Below are 21,129 nucleotides of genomic sequence, written 5' to 3'. Positions count from 1 at the left end.
CACCTTGAACTCACAATGTCCATGATGAGTTCTTAAAGCATTTTTGAATATGTCCTCAGTGTGCATTCTAATTTGACGATAGCCTGCTTTAAGATCCAATTTGGTGAAAATGGTAGCTCCATTTAATTCATCAAGTAATTCTTCAATAAGAGGAATGAGAAACTTATCCTTAACTGTCATATCATTCAGTTTTTGTAGTCTATACAGAATCTCCATGAGCCATCATTTTTCTTGAATAATAAAATGGGTGCAGCAAATGGACTGGTACTGTCTTGAATAAGTCCAACATCTAACATCTCTTGAACTAATTGTGCTACCACTGTCTTTTGAATGTAGGGACATCTATAAGGCCATTAAGAGGTAAGTATTGAGTTAGGATTTAAAAGAATTTTGTGGTCAATATCTCTGGTAGGAGGAAGTGTGGATGGTGAGTTAAAGACATCATCATAGCTGGTGTAGAAGAGATGTAATCTCTGGAGGTGTAGGAGAAATGGGGTAGATGAAATAGAGAAAAATTGACCAATAATGGTAGGTGTGTTGTTTTTAAGAAATTTGAAAAAAGACTCACCACTGAGTAGTAGAGAAGATTGCTGCAATGGCTTACCGACTTCAGCTGCCACCAGACTCCAAGGTACACCCTGTCTTCCATGTATCGCAACTTAAGAAGAAGATACGTGCCACAGTTGTTCCTTCTCCTCTACTACCTCTGGTGGATCAACAAGGAAAGTTTAAAGTCGAGCCAGCAGCCATATTAGGAGAAAGAGTTACATTGATCAACAACGTCTCAGTCCCACAACTTTTGATACAGTGGGTTAACTCAAATTCGGAAGATTCTACTTGGGAAGATACAGCCAACATCAGGGAAAGCTTTCCAAAGTTCTATCCTTGAGGAGGAGGTATTTTCATGTAACGGGCTAGACCCAGAAATTAATGATGGGTGTACTCATCTGCATGGTTAGGGCTACTTATTAATTAGGGAGTAAAGTATTTAATTAACATTTAATTGAGTAAGAAGCTTTAGTGATGAACGACCAAGAACTATGCATCTTGTCGGCCAGATTAGGGTTTATGTTTGTCACTATTTAAGCATAAGTTGTACGCTTTGTTGGTAGGAAATAAGAAGATGAGAATAAACTGAACTCTCAGGAATGAGTCAGTGAGTTTTTGGTTAGGGTTTTGTTACTTCTAGTGTTCAATTTCAGCCTGTTTTCTATACCAACTTGTTGAATCATAACACAGATCTGAGCAATGACATTTAAGAATTTGTCTTTTTATCTTAGAGAGAGAAAGTTACTGAAAATTTATTTTTCGTGGCTCCGTGAAGTTTTAAGTATTAGCTAGACAAATCGCCTAATTAACATCAAAATTATAAGTATTGTTATAAAATTTATACTCGCAACTGTTTAAAGTCTATATACTTCGTATTAATACTCAATGATATCTATATACAAACAAAGATTTAAATCTAGAAATATTAAAAGATGCTTGAAAGATTAAACGAAAAAAGATAACATCGAGGATTTGGGTCGCTCGGGTCCTTCTGGAGAAGTAGATCTGAGCAACGACATTTAACGATTTGTCTTTTTATCTTACAGAGAGAAAGTGAAAGTTTAATTTCCATTGCTCCGTGAAAATTTAAGTACTAGCTAGACAAATTGCCTAATTAACATCGAAATCATAAGTATTGTTTTAAAATTCCTACCCACAACTGTTTAAAATCTATATACTGAGTATTAATACTCCAGGGAAATCTCATCTTATTCTTCGTCTTACTAATCTGGTGTCTAAAAAAATAGATGGAAACTTGTTTGCTTTTTAATTCATTAAAATTCATTAATTGTATTTTGAAGTAAGGCACAAGATGAATATTTGTAGCTTTTGTAATCTATACATGTTTCTTTTCATATTATTGGGTAAAAAAAATCAAAATATTTCCCTCATTTTATCATATTTAACTTTGACCTGAATTGATTCCTGAATTCTTAAAATGCCGTTAGTTCAGCATGGTACAGACAAGATAATATGTGAATTGAATAGAACATGTGAATTCACCATCAAGTCAACCTATAAAGAATTAGTAAAACAGTCACGAGATTTTAATACTCAAAGAAATTCTGAAATCCCTAGTTCAGTATGGAAAAGTCTGTGGAAAGTGAATGTTCCACACAAGGTAAAGCTATTCATTTGGAAGTGCTTTAGAGATATTGTTCCGACAAAAGAAAAACTGCACAAGGTAAACCAAAATATAAATCCAATGTGTTCAAGATGTTCGCAACATGAGGAAACTTTAAAGCATCTTCTAATTGATTGTGATTACTCAAGATCAGTGTGGCTGAGTATGAACATTAATGTTTCTTCCTTGCAACAAAATCAAACTCAGGTTAGAAATTGGTTAATTTCTTGGTTCTCTAAAATAGAAGATAATGTTTCTGTTTGGATTTCTACAGTTATGATAACTGCCTGGTTTATTTGGAAAAATAGATGTCTCAAGGAGTTTGAAAATAAAACACCAAATCTGCACTCTACGGTTTATTCTATTAAGCATATGGTTAATCAATGTGCAGCTGAGAAACACCACAATAAGGAGCAGACTGTTGTTTACTGGTCTCCACCGACATAAGGTATCCTTAAAATCAATATGGATGCGTCATTTGATAGCAATACCTCTTACATTGGCATTGGTTTAACCTTGCGCAATTCTGCAGGAAACTGTGAAGGCATCAGAGGGAGGATCATTGATGGAGGAATAGACCCAGAGAAGGCAGAGTGTCTAGCCTTTAAAGAAGCTATCAACTGGGCTAGAGAGAAAAATCTGACAAAGGTTGTGTTTGAAGGTGACTGTGCAAATCTAATAAACTCTGTGAAGCAAGCCAAATCTTCAGTCCGTTGGACGAATGAAAGTATTGTATATGAAATAAGGCAACTTCTATCTTGTTTTTCTTGGTCTGATGTTAAATATGTTAAAAGACAGGCAAACAACGTGACGCATGTAATTGCTAACAAAGCTAGAACTGGCAGATCATCTTTTGATTATCATTGTAACATTCCGGACGTTTTTATGGAAGAAATCAGGAATGACAAAAGTAAAGCCAGTCTAGGATATGTGTAGCTTGTTTCGTATTAATATATGTTAGTTTGCATCAAAAAAAAATTGAAACAAAGAAACAGTATACACTGACTTTTTTCTTTGGTTTACATCTGCAAATAGCTAAGTTCTATCTTTCCTTTTACGAGTGTACACCCAAATTACCATCAACACTTTCTTTTTTTATTTCCTCATCTGGAACTAAGAAATCTATTAAATTGATAATTAAGAAAGAGCTTAAGTTTCTAAATATCGCCCCTACTTATCCCACAGTGATAATTATCCGTGTATCATGCATTAGCTACATATCCTCATATCTCCTACTACACATCCTCATATATCTTAATTTGTAGGCTTTTGTTGAGGTGAAATTTGATCATGGATTCAAGCTGTGAAAATGACAAACAACAACAGAATGGGAATGTTGTGTTCATCATAGATGATCATCAAGAAGATAAACGCCACCTATTTAAGAATCACAATGTTAATTGGCACTTATCTTCAGATGGTGCGGAAGACTCATCTGTTCATCAACATCAAGCCGGTCACAATGCATATAGCATCCAACGACTTCCCACCAATTACGTAAGTTTTTTTTTCCCCTCCATCTCTTTGAAATGTGAACTCCAAGAATTTCCATAAATTTTAGTTTTGTTTGGGTTTCTCAAAGTTTGTTGTTTCTAACTAAATTCAAATTATGAAAAGTAACTGATTATTCTTGTTATTATTGTAAGAGAGGCTTATCAAAGTATTACCAAGGGAAATCACAATCATTCAGATCATTATCTAATGTGAAATGTTTAAAAGATCTTCCGAAGCCTGACAATCCATATAACAAGTTTTACAAGATGAAGTACTACTGTAGGGGAGGTTTATCAAAGTATTACCAAGGAAAATCACAGTCATTCAGATCATTGTCAAATGTGAGATGTTTAGAAGATCTTCCAAAGCCTGAAAATCCATACAACAACTATTACAAGATGAGGAACTTGCAATGAGTATGATTTCTTTGATGATTTAGAAAGTGCATCATCATTATCTTCGGCATCAATTAACACTCGTGGGATGAGAAGTAGTTGTAATAGATATGCAAGTTCGAATCAAATTACTTCAGAGTTGTAATAGATTTTAATCATGATTTAGAGAGTTTTATTTTTATTATGATGTGAACAATTAATAAGTATATGGGTTGGATGATGATTAATGGGTAAACTTTCATTTCATCTAGTTGTGCAACATTCAAGTTTTTGGTGTCCTTATTGCCGTTTTTGTTCAATATGGATAATATCGACTTAATATGTTACTGTCTACTACCTTATATATAAAGGCTACTAATAAATTTCTGTTGAGAAGGACAGTACATCTAAAAAAATTGCTGCAGGCTTTGGGTTTAAGTTTAACATGGGAAAGGAATTCTATCCAACACTACAATTGAACTTTGATGAATTCCTCTTTTCGACATTTTTGAACAAGAATTTCGTCACTTGTCTTGTCTGAGATCATAATTCCAACAAATCCTGCAAAATTCAAAGATGTTTTTAGGTCTTTGAGCCGATCAATAGAAGAAGGCCGTAACTTAGCTCTTGCAAAATTTGGAAACAAAAAATAAAATCTGAAGACTATAACTTGTTTCTGTAAGAAGTGCTTGTATGAGTGACAAAAATAAATAAAATCCAAGTGCATCCTGGGGTCTCCATCATTTTTAGTGACAGAAGTGCAATAAATCCAATTTTCTATAGCGATTTTGTTCATTAAATTTTTCGTGTATTACAGATATGAGATATCTTTATTAAAAGGCATAGGGAGAACCAAACAGGAAAAAGGAGGGAGGAGCAAGGATAATGGGGATAGGACACCATGTTGATCCCAAATTAGCAATGTCGACTTAGACACAAATACTTGAGTAAAGAAAAGAATCAGTTAAAAAACAGGATGTGGACATTGTGGAGTATATGATCTGTTTCCATACACGCTGCACAATTTGTACCAGCTAACACAGCTACTGGAAACTGCTCTCATGGTTCAACAGGCAGTTTGCGAACCCAAATATTTTGAACAGGACGATTTGGTTCCCTGTTCGGAGTATTTATGGAATCAAAACTTTCTTCAAACCGTTTTGCTTGATCTTCAAGACCAGCATCTCTTAAAGCATTCATAGCTGATCTATAAAGTCTCAAATCCAGACCAGCTCCATCTGCTTTCATATCTTGTAAAAGCTTAACCAATTCATCAATTCTATTATTCTTGGAAAAAATTCCAACCATAATTCCCGCCATAGCTCGATCAATCGAACCTCCATTAAACCGATACTCTTCGTAAAACTTCAAAGATTCGTCGAATTCTCTGGCTTTGCTATATGCATATATGACACTCGTATAACTAACTTTATCTGGCATAACTTTCCTGCGTTTCATTTCTTTCCAAATCTTCTCAACTTGTCTTAAGTTCGGAACTTTTCCATGCATATCCAGTAGAGAATTATATATCCAAACATTTGGTTCACAACCTCTTTCTTTCATTTTGGCCACCATTTTCATTGCTTCTCTTAATCTTCCAATTTTACCATACATTGATACCATACTGGAATAAGCAACTACACATTTAACAAAACCCTTACTTTCCATCTCCGCGAATATCACTTCAGCCTTTTCGTATAATCCTAATCGACAGTAAACGTTTATGATCGAAGCATAAGTAACTTGACCTGGTTCATATCCTTGAGAAATTAGTTCGCCGTACACTTCGATTGCATCATTGAGTCCTCGTTTTCTCGAATATCCATTAATGATTGCACAAAAGATACAATCAGAAACCCTTATATCTAACTCCTTCATTGTTTCAACAACTTGTAATGTTTTCTCTACTAATCCTTCTTCAACATACATCAAAACAAGTCTCAAAAACAAAGCTGGATCTCTTACTAATTTTTTCTCTTTGGCTTCTTCGAAAATTTCTTCAGCAATTTTAACTTCACGGATACTAGCGAAAGAAGAAATCAGAGATGAGTAAATCAATGAATCTTCAACAACACCTTTCCCTTTCATTTCATTAAAGAAATCAAGAGCTTCGAATGCACGACCGGACTTCCCTAAAGAATTGCATAATACCAAGTAAATCTGTGTATAAATCTTGTTTGTATCAAAATTTTGGCTCTGTAATTCTTTGAATAAGAACAGAACTTTCTCTGTATTCCCTGTTCTGTAAAATGCTTCCAATGTCTGATAATAAGAATCTAAATCTAACGAAATTTTCGCCGATTTGATTCGATTGTAAACTAAAATTGTACTGCTATACATATGCAGCTTATTATAACCTTTCATGGCTGAATTAAACGCAGAAACAGCAATATCTTGAATAGATTCAAAAGTTTCAAGCAAATTCTCTGCAATCTTGAATTTTCTTGCTTTCATACAACCACTTACCAACTTACTACAAGTAACCACATCAGGAAAGATTTGAAAATCCTTAAAATCTTTAACAAGTGATGAAACTGAATTCCATTGTTTGTGTTTAATCAAGTACCTGAGCAACAGCTTGAATATCAACTGATTAGGTCGATATTCCGGTCGATCTTTCGCCTTTTCATAGTATTGGAAAGCTAGAGATTCTGTTTGAGGATCCTTACAAAGTTTACATAGAAATTCATTCACGTTTCCTTCATCTAAGAAGAGATTCTGCTGGTTTTGAGAGTCGAATTGGAGTGTTAAGAGGTCATTTTTGGTCGTGTCTTCTAATGAAGGATATGATATTGGTGAATTTGTAGAGGAATTTACGAAGAGGAATCGACGATTTGAAAGAGAGATGACGGAAATGATGATTTTCGAAGAAGATGGCGGTGAAATTTGGGGTTCCTTGTTAGTGGAAGTTAGGGACCAATCAATGGTCTTCCAAATCGCCATGAGATGATGAGAGGGGGAGTCTTGGGACGTTGGAATCTATATATACCTTATCCTTTTTGAATCTCTTTTGTAGCCGTGTATCAGAGGATCCAATAAATAACTAACACGTACGCAAAAATGCAAAGAGATTGAGATGTGGAGCTGGGTAATACTCCTTCAGTAACACCCCTTCTGGTACCACTACTTTTTGTCCGTTATTAGAATATTTGCACGCGCTTCGCACGTGCTTTGTTTTCTGCCCTCTTATGCGACCCTTGTGCACCTGACCCACTCCCTCTATTCTCTCCTGATTTGTTTTTTCATTTTTACCTTTTTGGACTCTTTTAATTTAGATAGTGTACTTAATACATTTATGAAGCTATGGGTAAATTTGAAAATCTAAAACTTGAGCTTCAAAATACCGTAGATGAACAGTCGAGGAAAACTTGCAGCTTCAAAATACTGTAGATGAACAGTTAAGGGTAGTTCCCTTTATAATAGTAATAATAGATAATAGATAGATGTACACCATAAATTCCCTCCAGAATCTAGTCTAATTAACAAAGCCATCATCATGAATTACTGATCATGCCGAAGGACACAGAGGAAGGTGTAACCAAGTCCAACAACAGGGAAAGGTTTGTGCCAAATTAACCAAGTAAAAGCATTTATAATGCAAGGTACTGTTCTTAACTTGGGCTCCTAAAGTGGAAAAGTTTTGGGAGAGTGGATCCAATTCTATCCTAGAGGCCCAAGACCATGGTGCTGCTGACTGATGATAAAGTACAGTCATCATAACAAGAACACTGTCCTGTGTATTTCATCACACCGAACAGGTGGCCCTAGGCGTCACTCATAAGAACATATCATTATTCATTAGTGAACAAACAACACAACCCATTATTCTTATTTGAGAAGAGAAACATATGGATAAGTGAGAATTGTCTAGGGTTTGATCTGCAGATAAAGTACAAACATGGACGACGATGAGGGAATGTCAGACTTGATGTATTTCATATCAGCATTTAGAAAGATACTTTGATACCGAGCAATGTCATCAACTGAGAAATGAACTGAGGATGACCAGGCCAAGCTGCTCCAGTCACCAAATTCCCATCAGTGAAGCAGCGGTCTATTGGATCGGGTGCTAACCACGTTGCTCCTGCCAAAACTACATTGAGCTTTACTGCAGGGTATGCCGTGCATTTCCTCCCCTGTGCCACATTCCCAGACAAGGGGGGGGGGGGGGAACCAAAGAAAAAAGTGTTAAGACACTGGTCAGGAACAATTAAAAACCATGTTTTTGCTTATACTGCATATCATCGTTCGGTTGATGGAAGTGGGGCCATTTTAGTATTCAATTAGGATATATTCTTCACACCTACAATATTATTTTGTGGCAAGTGGCAACATATAGAGAGAATCAAATTCAAGAACTGTATAGGCATCAAGTGTTTGAAGTTTCAGCTACCTTGAGAACATCTGCAGCTGATAGAATCTGTTGTCCATGGCAGATGGATGCTACAGGTTTTTCTGCCTCCATGAAGTGCTTCACCAAGACTAGCACTTTTTCATCCAATGCAAGGTACTCTGGTGCTCGGCCTCCAGGTATAACAAGTGCATCGTAGCTTGAATAATTTAAACCTTCAAAGGTTTCTGTCAGGTTGAAATCATGACCTGGCTTCTCACTGTATGTTTGATCACCTTCAAAGTCATGGATTGCGGTTGGGCAGGTATCACCTGATTTCTTTTTTGGGCAAACTGCATCAACATGGCATCCAAGAGCTTGTAGCGCCTGGAATGGCACCATTACCTCGTAATCTTCCATATAATCCTGCACAAGATGCAACCACATGAATAGTGATTCGCCATAATTGGCTAGGATTAAATAAAAAAATGAACAAAAGGAGTTTTGGACAGATCCATGTATTATGTAAGCACATACTATTATGTATTATGTAAACATGTATTATGTATAATACATAGCATAAATTGTTACTCTCTTCCTTCTCCCAAATACTTGTTTTTCTGTTCCGTGTTAGGTTGTACTTCTAAGAGGTCCCTTTGCATATTGCTGAAACCCCGACAAAAAACATGGCTTTACAACAACAAAAATTAGTGGATTAGAGTCTGAGACAGAAAGTGCCGTAACCCATAAATCACAAATGTGAATTGCTAGTGGCTAAAAATGTCGTAGCAGACAGTACACAGGCTCAATAACCAATTTGGGAATCCTAGTTGCTCTATAGGGGTTGTAGGATAATATGCTAGCTTCGCCACTTCGCAACTCACAAAATCTTAAGAAAAGATGAGCCTTATAGAACAAATCATAACCATGTGGTTAGCAAGATTTCTTTTCAAGCCAGAAGACTTCGGACTCCTTGCAGAAAAAAAAAATTAAACCATCAAATGGTAGAAACCAACTGGCTCAACAGATAAGATTGTATAACTCAAATGGTACATCACTTTTCTGCCTCTAAGTTTAAGCCCCCGTTAGGTTATCTACATCTGCATCAATGGTTTCTGCTGATGACGTAACAATGGTTTCTGCTGATGACGTAACATCTGTGCATCATGACTCGACCAATAGATCAAGTAAGCTAACAAGAAAATTCATAAGTAGACATGAAATGAGGAATTATTTACTCATACAAAGCTAATCAATATGGCAAGGATAGAATATTCATGCATAAAACCAGATGCTTCAATTCAGCACCAAAAAAACTGCTGGCTTGAATATCTTTTTACTAGAGAAATGAATAACTCAGTCAGGTGTATATGTAAAAGGAAAAACACCACATACCCCACAAAGAAACAAAATCCGCTTATCTGAACCAGATACAGCTCCTCCTAGAGCCTTAAGGAAAAGCTGGATAAACTCGGGATGCCCTATATATGTTGCTGCAGTTATAAGATTACCATCCGCAACACATGCTGACATTGTCTGTGGTTCAACCCAATGACAACCTACAGAAAGTAGCGTGGGCTTCACAGCGGGAAATGCTGTGCACCTCTTTCCTTTACCAATACCTGCAGCTGCCAAGATCAGTTGTCCATGGCAAACAGAGGCAATTGGCTTTCCTGAATCAGAGAATTTTTTTACTAAGGCTAGAACAGATTCATCCATAGCGAGATATTCCGGGGATCGCCCTCCAGGGATAACCAATCCATCGTATTTGCTTGCGTCGATTTCACTAAACGTAGCATTGAGGGTGAAATTGTGGCCCCGTGACTCTGAGTAAGTCTGCAACCACCGAAATGCATCAGACTCATTACAGAAAAGAACCAAAAAATAATAAAGAGTCAAAGCATGATAGTACGCAGTCCATCTTAATTTCAACTAGTGATATCAGATATATCAAAGAATCAACGTACCGTGACAATTATGTTATCAAAATGGGGAATTTCCTGTATTTGCTTAAATTTGTCTTACACAGGTTGCAATGTAAAATCATCAACCCAATACCTCTGAGCATTATTCCTGATCTATCACGAAGAGAAAATGTTCCAGCAAATATGTTACAAACTACATGAGTTACTACTGCAAGATACATGTTTTCGGCTCATTCGCACAGGAATTCTTACATCATAACTCCCCTAGTCTGTTCATGGACTGCTAAACTGGGAGAATATCCTCATATAGATCACAGGCCTAATGTGGATCTAAACTTGCATTACGTCAACGCCAAAGTCAAACCATGTGTAATCCAAAACCTAATCATCATCTCCTACTCAAACAATTAAAAACCATGTTTTTGCTTATACTGCATATCATCGTTCGGTTGATGGAAGTGGGGCCATTTTAGTATTCAATTAGGATATATTCTTCACACCTACAATATTATTTTGTGGCAAGTGGCAACATATAGAGAGAATCAAATTCAAGAACTGTATAGGCATCAAGTGTTTGAAGTTTCAGCTACCTTGAGAACATCTGCAGCTGATAGAATCTGTTGTCCATGGCAGATGGATGCTACAGGTTTTTCTGCCTCCATGAAGTGCTTCACCAAGACTAGCACTTTTTCATCCAATGCAAGGTACTCTGGTGCTCGGCCTCCAGGTATAACAAGTGCATCGTAGCTTGAATAATTTAAACCTTCAAAGGTTTCTGTCAGGTTGAAATCATGACCTGGCTTCTCACTGTATGTTTGATCACCTTCAAAGTCATGGATTGCGGTTGGGCAGGTATCACCTGATTTCTTTTTTGGGCAAACTGCATCAACATGGCATCCAAGAGCTTGTAGCGCCTGGAATGGCACCATTACCTCGTAATCTTCCATATAATCCTGCACAAGATGCAACCACATGAATAGTGATTCGCCATAATTGGCTAGGATTAAATAAAAAAATGAACAAAAGGAGTTTTGGACAGATCCATGTATTATGTAAGCACATACTATTATGTATTATGTAAACATGTATTATGTATAATACATAGCATAAATTGTTACTCTCTTCCTTCTCCCAAATACTTGATTTTTTCTGTTCCGTGTTAGGTTGTACTTCTAAGAGGTCCCTTTGCATATTGCTGAAACCCCGACAAAAAACATGGCTTTACAACAACAAAAATTAGTGGATTAGAGTCTGAGACAGAAAGTGCCGTAACCCATAAATCACAAATGTGAATTGCTAGTGGCTAAAAATGTCGTAGCAGACAGTACACAGGCTCAATAACCAATTTGGGAATCCTAGTTGCTCTATAGGGGTTGTAGGATAATATGCTAGCTTCGCCACTTCGCAACTCACAAAATCTTAAGAAAAGATGAGCCTTATAGAACAAATCATAACCATGTGGTTAGCAAGATTTCTTTTCAAGCCAGAAGACTTCGGACTCCTTGCAGAAAAAAAAAATTAAACCATCAAATGGTAGAAACCAACTGGCTCAACAGATAAGATTGTATAACTCAAATGGTACATCACTTTTCTGCCTCTAAGTTTAAGCCCCCGTTAGGTTATCTACATCTGCATCAATGGTTTCTGCTGATGACGTAACAATGGTTTCTGCTGATGACGTAACATCTGTGCATCATGACTCGACCAATAGATCAAGTAAGCTAACAAGAAAATTCATAAGTAGACATGAAATGAGGAATTATTTACTCATACAAAGCTAATCAATATGGCAAGGATAGAATATTCATGCATAAAACCAGATGCTTCAATTCAGCACCAAAAAAACTGCTGGCTTGAATATCTTTTTACTAGAGAAATGAATAACTCAGTCAGGTGTATATGTAAAAGGAAAAACACCACATACCCCACAAAGAAACAAAATCCGCTTATCTGAACCAGATACAGCTCCTCCTAGAGCCTTAAGGAAAAGCTGGATAAACTCGGGATGCCCTATATATGTTGCTGCAGTTATAAGATTACCATCCGCAACACATGCTGACATTGTCTGTGGTTCAACCCAATGACAACCTACAGAAAGTAGCGTGGGCTTCACAGCGGGAAATGCTGTGCACCTCTTTCCTTTACCAATACCTGCAGCTGCCAAGATCAGTTGTCCATGGCAAACAGAGGCAATTGGCTTTCCTGAATCAGAGAATTTTTTTACTAAGGCTAGAACAGATTCATCCATAGCGAGATATTCCGGGGATCGCCCTCCAGGGATAACCAATCCATCGTATTTGCTTGCGTCGATTTCACTAAACGTAGCATTGAGGGTGAAATTGTGGCCCCGTGACTCTGAGTAAGTCTGCAACCACCGAAATGCATCAGACTCATTACAGAAAAGAACCAAAAAATAATAAAGAGTCAAAGCATGATAGTACGCAGTCCATCTTAATTTCAACTAGTGATATCAGATATATCAAAGAATCAACGTACCGTGACAATTATGTTATCAAAATGGGGAATTTCCTGTATTTGCTTAAATTTGTCTTACACAGGTTGCAATGTAAAATCATCAACCCAATACCTCTGAGCATTATTCCTGATCTATCACGAAGAGAAAATGTTCCAGCAAATATGTTACAAACTACATGAGTTACTACTGCAAGATACATGTTTTCGGCTCATTCGCACAGGAATTCTTACATCATAACTCCCCTAGTCTGTTCATGGACTGCTAAACTGGGAGAATATCCTCATATAGATCACAGGCCTAATGTGGATCTAAACTTGCATTACGTCAACGCCAAAGTCAAACCATGTGTAATCCAAAACCTAATCATCATCTCCTACTCAAACAATTAAAAACCATGTTTTTGCTTATACTGCATATCATCGTTCGGTTGATGGAAGTGGGGCCATTTTAGTATTCAATTAGGATATATTCTTCACACCTACAATATTATTTTGTGGCAAGTGGCAACATATAGAGAGAATCAAATTCAAGAACTGTATAGGCATCAAGTGTTTGAAGTTTCAGCTACCTTGAGAACATCTGCAGCTGATAGAATCTGTTGTCCATGGCAGATGGATGCTACAGGTTTTTCTGCCTCCATGAAGTGCTTCACCAAGACTAGCACTTTTTCATCCAATGCAAGGTACTCTGGTGCTCGGCCTCCAGGTATAACAAGTGCATCGTAGCTTGAATAATTTAAACCTTCAAAGGTTTCTGTCAGGTTGAAATCATGACCTGGCTTCTCACTGTATGTTTGATCACCTTCAAAGTCATGGATTGCGGTTGGGCAGGTATCACCTGATTTCTTTTTTGGGCAAACTGCATCAACATGGCATCCAAGAGCTTGTAGCGCCTGGAATGGCACCATTACCTCGTAATCTTCCATATAATCCTGCACAAGATGCAACCACATGAATAGTGATTCGCCATAATTGGCTAGGATTAAATAAAAAAATGAACAAAAGGAGTTTTGGACAGATCCATGTATTATGTAAGCACATACTATTATGTATTATGTAAACATGTATTATGTATAATACATAGCATAAATTGTTACTCTCTTCCTTCTCCCAAATACTTGATTTTTTCTGTTCCGTGTTAGGTTGTACTTCTAAGAGGTCCCTTTGCATATTGCTGAAACCCCGACAAAAAACATGGCTTTACAACAACAAAAATTAGTGGATTAGAGTCTGAGACAGAAAGTGCCGTAACCCATAAATCACAAATGTGAATTGCTAGTGGCTAAAAATGTCGTAGCAGACAGTACACAGGCTCAATAACCAATTTGGGAATCCTAGTTGCTCTATAGGGGTTGTAGGATAATATGCTAGCTTCGCCACTTCGCAACTCACAAAATCTTAAGAAAAGATGAGCCTTATAGAACAAATCATAACCATGTGGTTAGCAAGATTTCTTTTCAAGCCAGAAGACTTCGGACTCCTTGCAGAAAAAAAAAATTAAACCATCAAATGGTAGAAACCAACTGGCTCAACAGATAAGATTGTATAACTCAAATGGTACATCACTTTTCTGCCTCTAAGTTTAAGCCCCCGTTAGGTTATCTACATCTGCATCAATGGTTTCTGCTGATGACGTAACAATGGTTTCTGCTGATGACGTAACATCTGTGCATCATGACTCGACCAATAGATCAAGTAAGCTAACAAGAAAATTCATAAGTAGACATGAAATGAGGAATTATTTACTCATACAAAGCTAATCAATATGGCAAGGATAGAATATTCATGCATAAAACCAGATGCTTCAATTCAGCACCAAAAAAACTGCTGGCTTGAATATCTTTTTACTAGAGAAATGAATAACTCAGTCAGGTGTATATGTAAAAGGAAAAACACCACATACCCCACAAAGAAACAAAATCCGCTTATCTGAACCAGATACAGCTCCTCCTAGAGCCTTAAGGAAAAGCTGGATAAACTCGGGATGCCCTATATATGTTGCTGCAGTTATAAGATTACCATCCGCAACACATGCTGACATTGTCTGTGGTTCAACCCAATGACAACCTACAGAAAGTAGCGTGGGCTTCACAGCGGGAAATGCTGTGCACCTCTTTCCTTTACCAATACCTGCAGCTGCCAAGATCAGTTGTCCATGGCAAACAGAGGCAATTGGCTTTCCTGAATCAGAGAATTTTTTTACTAAGGCTAGAACAGATTCATCCATAGCGAGATATTCCGGGGATCGCCCTCCAGGGATAACCAATCCATCGTATTTGCTTGCGTCGATTTCACTAAACGTAGCATTGAGGGTGAAATTGTGGCCCCGTGACTCTGAGTAAGTCTGCAACCACCGAAATGCATCAGACTCATTACAGAAAAGAACCAAAAAATAATAAAGAGTCAAAGCATGATAGTACGCAGTCCATCTTAATTTCAACTAGTGATATCAGATATATCAAAGAATCAACGTACCGTGACAATTATGTTATCAAAATGGGGAATTTCCTGTATTTGCTTAAATTTGTCTTACACAGGTTGCAATGTAAAATCATCAACCCAATACCTCTGAGCATTATTCCTGATCTATCACGAAGAGAAAATGTTCCAGCAAATATGTTACAAACTACATGAGTTACTACTGCAAGATACATGTTTTCGGCTCATTCGCACAGGAATTCTTACATCATAACTCCCCTAGTCTGTTCATGGACTGCTAAACTGGGAGAATATCCTCATATAGATCACAGGCCTAATGTGGATCTAAACTTGCATTACGTCAACGCCAAAGTCAAACCATGTGTAATCCAAAACCTAATCATCATCTCCTACTCAAACAATTAAAAACCATGTTTTTGCTTATACTGCATATCATCGTTCGGTTGATGGAAGTGGGGCCATTTTAGTATTCAATTAGGATATATTCTTCACACCTACAATATTATTTTGTGGCAAGTGGCAACATATAGAGAGAATCAAATTCAAGAACTGTATAGGCATCAAGTGTTTGAAGTTTCAGCTACCTTGAGAACATCTGCAGCTGATAGAATCTGTTGTCCATGGCAGATGGATGCTACAGGTTTTTCTGCCTCCATGAAGTGCTTCACCAAGACTAGCACTTTTTCATCCAATGCAAGGTACTCTGGTGCTCGGCCTCCAGGTATAACAAGTGCATCGTAGCTTGAATAATTTAAACCTTCAAAGGTTTCTGTCAGGTTGAAATCATGACCTGGCTTCTCACTGTATGTTTGATCACCTTCAAAGTCATGGATTGCGGTTGGGCAGGTATCACCTGATTTCTTTTTTGGGCAAACTGCATCAACATGGCATCCAAGAGCTTGTAGCGCCTGGAATGGCACCATTACCTCGTAATCTTCCATATAATCCTGCACAAGATGCAACCACATGAATAGTGATTCGCCATAATTGGCTAGGATTAAATAAAAAAATGAACAAAAGGAGTTTTGGACAGATCCATGTATTATGTAAGCACATACTATTATGTATTATGTAAACATGTATTATGTATAATACATAGCATAAATTGTTACTCTCTTCCTTCTCCCAAATACTTGATTTTTTCTGTTCCGTGTTAGGTTGTACTTCTAAGAGGTCCCTTTGCATATTGCTGAAACCCCGACAAAAAACATGGCTTTACAACAACAAAAATTAGTGGATTAGAGTCTGAGACAGAAAGTGCCGTAACCCATAAATCACAAATGTGAATTGCTAGTGGCTAAAAATGTCGTAGCAGACAGTACACAGGCTCAATAACCAATTTGGGAATCCTAGTTGCTCTATAGGGGTTGTAGGATAATATGCTAGCTTCGCCACTTCGCAACTCACAAAATCTTAAGAAAAGATGAGCCTTATAGAACAAATCATAACCATGTGGTTAGCAAGATTTCTTTTCAAGCCAGAAGACTTCGGACTCCTTGCAGAAAAAAAAAATTAAACCATCAAATGGTAGAAACCAACTGGCTCAACAGATAAGATTGTATAACTCAAATGGTACATCACTTTTCTGCCTCTAAGTTTAAGCCCCCGTTAGGTTATCTACATCTGCATCAATGGTTTCTGCTGATGACGTAACAATGGTTTCTGCTGATGACGTAACATCTGTGCATCATGACTCGACCAATAGATCAAGTAAGCTAACAAGAAAATTCATAAGTAGACATGAAATGAGGAATTATTTACTCATACAAAGCTAATCAATATGGCAAGGATAGAATATTCATGCATAAAACCAGATGCTTCAATTCAGCACCAAAAAAACTGCTGGCTTGAATATCTTTTTACTAGAGAAATGAATAACTCAGTCAGGTGTATATGTAAAAGGAAAAACACCACATACCCCACAAAGAAACAAAATCCGCTTATCTGAACCAGATACAGCTCCTCCTAGAGCCTTAAGGAAAAGCTGGATAAACTCGGGATGCCCTATATATGTTGCTGCAGTTATAAGATTACCATCCGCAACACATGCTGACATTGTCTGTGGTTCAACCCAATGACAACCTACAGAAAGTAGCGTGGGCTTCACAGCGGGAAATGCTGTGCACCTCTTTCCTTTACCAATACCTGCAGCTGCCAAGATCAGTTGTCCATGGCAAACAGAGGCAATTGGCTTTCCTGAATCAGAGAATTTTTTTACTAAGGCTAGAACAGATTCATCCATAGCGAGATATTCCGGGGATCGCCCTCCAGGGATAACCAATCCATCGTATTTGCTTGCGTCGATTTCACTAAACGTAGCATTGAGGGTGAAATTGTGGCCCCGTGACTCTGAGTAAGTCTGCAACCACCGAAATGCATCAGACTCATTACAGAAAAGAACCAAAAAATAATAAAGAGTCAAAGCATGATAGTACGCAGTCCATCTTAATTTCAACTAGTGATATCAGATATATCAAAGAATCAACGTACCGTGACAATTATGTTATCAAAATGGGGAATTTCCTGTATTTGCTTAAATTTGTCTTACACAGGTTGCAATGTAAAATCATCAACCCAATACCTCTGAGCATTATTCCTGATCTATCACGAAGAGAAAATGTTCCAGCAAATATGTTACAAACTACATGAGTTACTACTGCAAGATACATGTTTTCGGCTCATTCGCACAGGAATTCTTACATCATAACTCCCCTAGTCTGTTCATGGACTGCTAAACTGGGAGAATATCCTCATATAGATCACAGGCCTAATGTGGATCTAAACTTGCATTACGTCAACGCCAAAGTCAAACCATGTGTAATCCAAAACCTAATCATCATCTCCTACTCAAACAATTTCACATTAACACCATATGCTAGTAAAATTCATCTTATTTATGTACTCCCGCTGATGTCAAAGAATTTCCCAAACCCAGTTTCTTCAAAATTGAAAAGCAAACTGTCATAAAGAGAGAGAGGGGGGTTTGTAATTGGACCTGATGACCAGAAAGCTGATGAACGGCAGTTCGACAAGTATCACCAGCTTTCTTTCCAGGACATACAGCGTCCACTGAAATCCCGTAAGCCAACAATGCTTGAAATGGAACCATCACCTTTAAAAATCAACAATCAGAAATTAATCAAAATACCCAAATAATCAAAACCCAAATTATGAGATTGAATATACGAAATATATAGAGATTGATTCACTTGAGATTTAATTGAACAAAGTAAGCCACGGTAACTAAGATTGAAAAGAAACAATCTCCTAGTGCGTGTTTTTTTTTCCTTTCATGAATTACCTCGTAGTCTTCCATGTAATCTCCACAGAGTATAAGAACTGTTTTCGCCATTTTCAAGAGAGAGATATGAGAGTGTGGTAGACTAGTACTCTGGTAGCTCGGTACTATGACGAGGGGAAAAAGAGCGACTTCATTGGTTTATAATCAGGCAGAACCGAAGAAGTAGGATCGTGTAATCATGTGATCATAGTCTCGTTTATTTCGTGTCACTCATATGGAAGAAGCACTAGGTAATATAGGTGTAACTGTGCAAGGTCAACACTGATGCTCATAATAGTATAGTTTTGCGAAACTGCTAGAAATCCCCCACATTTATATCCAAAAAAATTTACACCCTATATGTCAATGATTTATTGGCTCACTTTTAAAGCGGATTCCCTGTTTATCCCAGATGAGGTACGGTGAGGATTATATCTACGATGGATGAGAATGACACATAGGGATATAAAATGGTGGTGTACGAAAGTGGGGGATGGCTAGCAGCTTTAATAGTTTTGTCATTGCTTGCAGAAAGACCTAAAAAGACTACAACATCCTGGTGTTCTTCAGTTATGTGGTAAAAACAAACATGCTATTGTAAGTACAATGATGCTAATGGGGGTACATCTTAATAAGACAAAACATACTTTGGTAATAATGAATTGGTACACCCTCAAGCAAAATGATACCCCATTAACAGCAATATAATATTCTTTCCAGAAAAAAAAAAAAAAAACTGGTTGCACGGTAGAATTATCATCAAACTATTTTTTTTATTTGAATTGGTTAACCAAATTATTAAGATATAGTAGTTACAATTCTTGGATAAGTTGTCTCAATCTTGTCATTGAATACACTATTAAGTAAAAAGGATGGGCAGGTGAGTTCCCAACTAGTTGTTGTCGCCGGTGTGTTACTTTGTATTTGATCTTTGACTTCCTTATTTGCCAGTTCGTTCGTCGCCTGGTTCGCCTCTCTCTTAGTATGTGTAAGCATGTCTCGCATGAGCATATTCAGAAGGTACCACGGTTTTGATTCTTGTGTTTGTGGTAGCGTTATCAAAGTCATTGAGTCTAATTCAAACCAAACCCTTGGCCATTGATGTTGAATAGCTATCCTTGTTGCGATGAGTAATTCCCATGTTTCCGCTTGAATTGATGTGGTTATACCTAGTGATGCTTCCATAGCCTTGAGTACGTTTCCATCCGTATTTCTGCATATGATTCCCGCTCCTGCCGATCCCGGATTGTCTTTTAAAGCGTCGTTTGTATTGATTTTAATCCAACTACTTTCTAGTGCAGTCCATCCTATGTAGATGATTGATGTCGTAGTTCTTTGTTGTTGTCGTCTTTCCATTGTTGGGTCGTTCTCCATTATTGGTGCCATGTATTTCTGTGCCCATTGATATTCCTCGAACATTACCAATATGAGTTGGTAGGTCTGGTTTGATGTTTGTTGTTGCCTCTTGTACACAGTTGTATTTCTTGCCATCCATATGTGTCATATTGTGAAACTAAGTAAAACCCTGATGTGGTATGAGTGTTTATTGTTTAAGATATATTGTATATTTGTAGGGCACATGTGGTTGCTTTGTGATCGATGTTGTTATTGTTGTCCATGTTGAGTTGGAGGACTTTTGAAGCTCGGGCTTCTCGATAGATGTGTTATGATGGGTTTGCATATTTCTTTCCAATTGTTGGACGGGAACAGTAGGTGGTTTTCTGATTCTTCTTGAGTGTTGCATTTTGGGCACGTTTTGGTTGTGGTGAAGTTGAGTCGATGTAGTTTCTCAAATGTTGGTAGACCACGGTGTACGACTTTCCACAAGAAAAGTCTGATTTTTTGTGGACATTGTATCTTCCAAATTGCTTTGAAATCCACGGCTATCTGTTGATTGGTTTTGTTTGTTTGGGTTATGGTTGTTTAGGAGATTAGCTGGGTGTACCCTGATTTGGATGTGTAGTTGCCAGTTTTTGAGAATGGCCAGATATTGGTATCTGCCAGTGGATCTCTTGGTAGGTGGATGTTGATGATGTCATGAGTTGTGTGGGTAGAATAGGTGAAGAAGATTAGGTCGTAGTGCCATGTGTTTGATTGTTGGTCAATGAAATGAGCCACTGTGGTGGTTGAGGGTAGATTTGGGTTTATGAATTGGTGTTGGTTGGGTGCTGAATTTGGGATCTAATTTTGGTTGATTGTAGTATTTTTGTCATCTCCAATCTGTAAAAAAACAGAACTCCTGCAAAAAAAATAGATATGTTAGCTAAACACTTCCAAAAATGACTGGCTGATGAGCATTTTTGGATTGAGGTTGAGCTAATTTTTGTGTCAAAGTATTTTGGTGTGCATATGGTGGTCCAGACCGAAGATTGAGATTGCTGAAGGTGCCAAACCCGCTTGAGCAGTAGTGCAAAGTTGTATTCTTTGCTTTTCCTAATACCAAGTCCTCTCATTGATATCTGTTGTGTTGTTTTCTCCAATCCAATTGGATGTAGTTTCTTTGTTTGGCTTGCGTGCCTCCAAAAAAGGTTCCTTGGAATTCTGTCCATTTTAATAAGCACTTCACTTGGCAGTTGTTGTGCTTGCATAACATGGTTGGCAGTTGGAGTTAGTGATGTCTTTATCAGTACCAGTCTACC

General features: G+C 37.5%; 3 protein-coding genes across 5 annotated transcripts; 1 reads left to right on the top strand and 2 right to left on the bottom strand.

Moving 5' to 3' along the window:
* The first annotated feature begins 3,357 nt into the window (after window positions 1-3,357).
* LOC113302659 lies at window positions 3,358-4,480 on the top strand. 2 transcript variants are annotated; one of them, XM_026551608.1, is made up of 2 exons: window positions 3,358-3,670; window positions 3,835-4,480. In XM_026551608.1, exons 1-2 carry the CDS (start codon window positions 3,464-3,466, stop codon window positions 4,081-4,083), a joined length of 456 nt encoding a protein of 151 aa, XP_026407393.1. In that variant the 5' UTR covers window positions 3,358-3,463; the 3' UTR covers window positions 4,084-4,480. The 2 variants fall into 2 exon arrangements, with proteins under 2 accessions (XP_026407393.1, XP_026407392.1); XM_026551607.1 differs by having other exon boundaries at window positions 3,820-4,480.
* A 320-nt stretch (window positions 4,481-4,800) lies between these two features.
* Window positions 4,801-6,991, bottom strand: LOC113303218 (pentatricopeptide repeat-containing protein At5g13770, chloroplastic-like). Its single transcript, XM_026552239.1, has one exon. The coding sequence runs from the start codon at window positions 6,982-6,984 to the stop codon at window positions 5,101-5,103; it is 1,884 nt and encodes a 627-aa protein (XP_026408024.1). The 5' UTR covers window positions 6,985-6,991; the 3' UTR covers window positions 4,801-5,100.
* A 767-nt stretch (window positions 6,992-7,758) lies between these two features.
* Window positions 7,759-18,723, bottom strand: LOC113303217. 2 transcript variants are annotated; one of them, XM_026552237.1, is made up of 11 exons: window positions 18,512-18,723; window positions 18,206-18,322; window positions 17,129-17,569; window positions 15,795-16,157; window positions 14,675-15,115; window positions 13,341-13,703; window positions 12,221-12,661; window positions 10,887-11,249; window positions 9,767-10,207; window positions 8,435-8,797; window positions 7,759-8,177 (listed from the first exon to the last, which is right to left on the bottom strand). In XM_026552237.1, the coding sequence occupies exons 1-11, from the start codon at window positions 18,560-18,562 to the stop codon at window positions 7,989-7,991; spliced, it is 3,573 nt and encodes a 1,190-aa protein (XP_026408022.1). In that variant the 5' UTR covers window positions 18,563-18,723; the 3' UTR covers window positions 7,759-7,988. The 2 variants fall into 2 exon arrangements, with proteins under 2 accessions (XP_026408022.1, XP_026408023.1); XM_026552238.1 differs by lacking the exons at window positions 17,129-17,569; window positions 18,206-18,322; window positions 18,512-18,723 and adding an exon at window positions 16,269-16,775.
* Between the last annotated feature and the right edge of the window lie 2,406 nt (window positions 18,724-21,129).

The sequence above is a fragment of the Papaver somniferum genome, chromosome 8 (assembly GCF_003573695.1).
Source record: "Papaver somniferum cultivar HN1 chromosome 8, ASM357369v1, whole genome shotgun sequence".
NCBI lineage: Eukaryota > Viridiplantae > Streptophyta > Magnoliopsida > Ranunculales > Papaveraceae > Papaver > Papaver somniferum.
The sequence above is the reverse complement of the archived record's forward strand: the minus strand, read 5'-3'. Positions and strand labels throughout refer to the sequence as shown.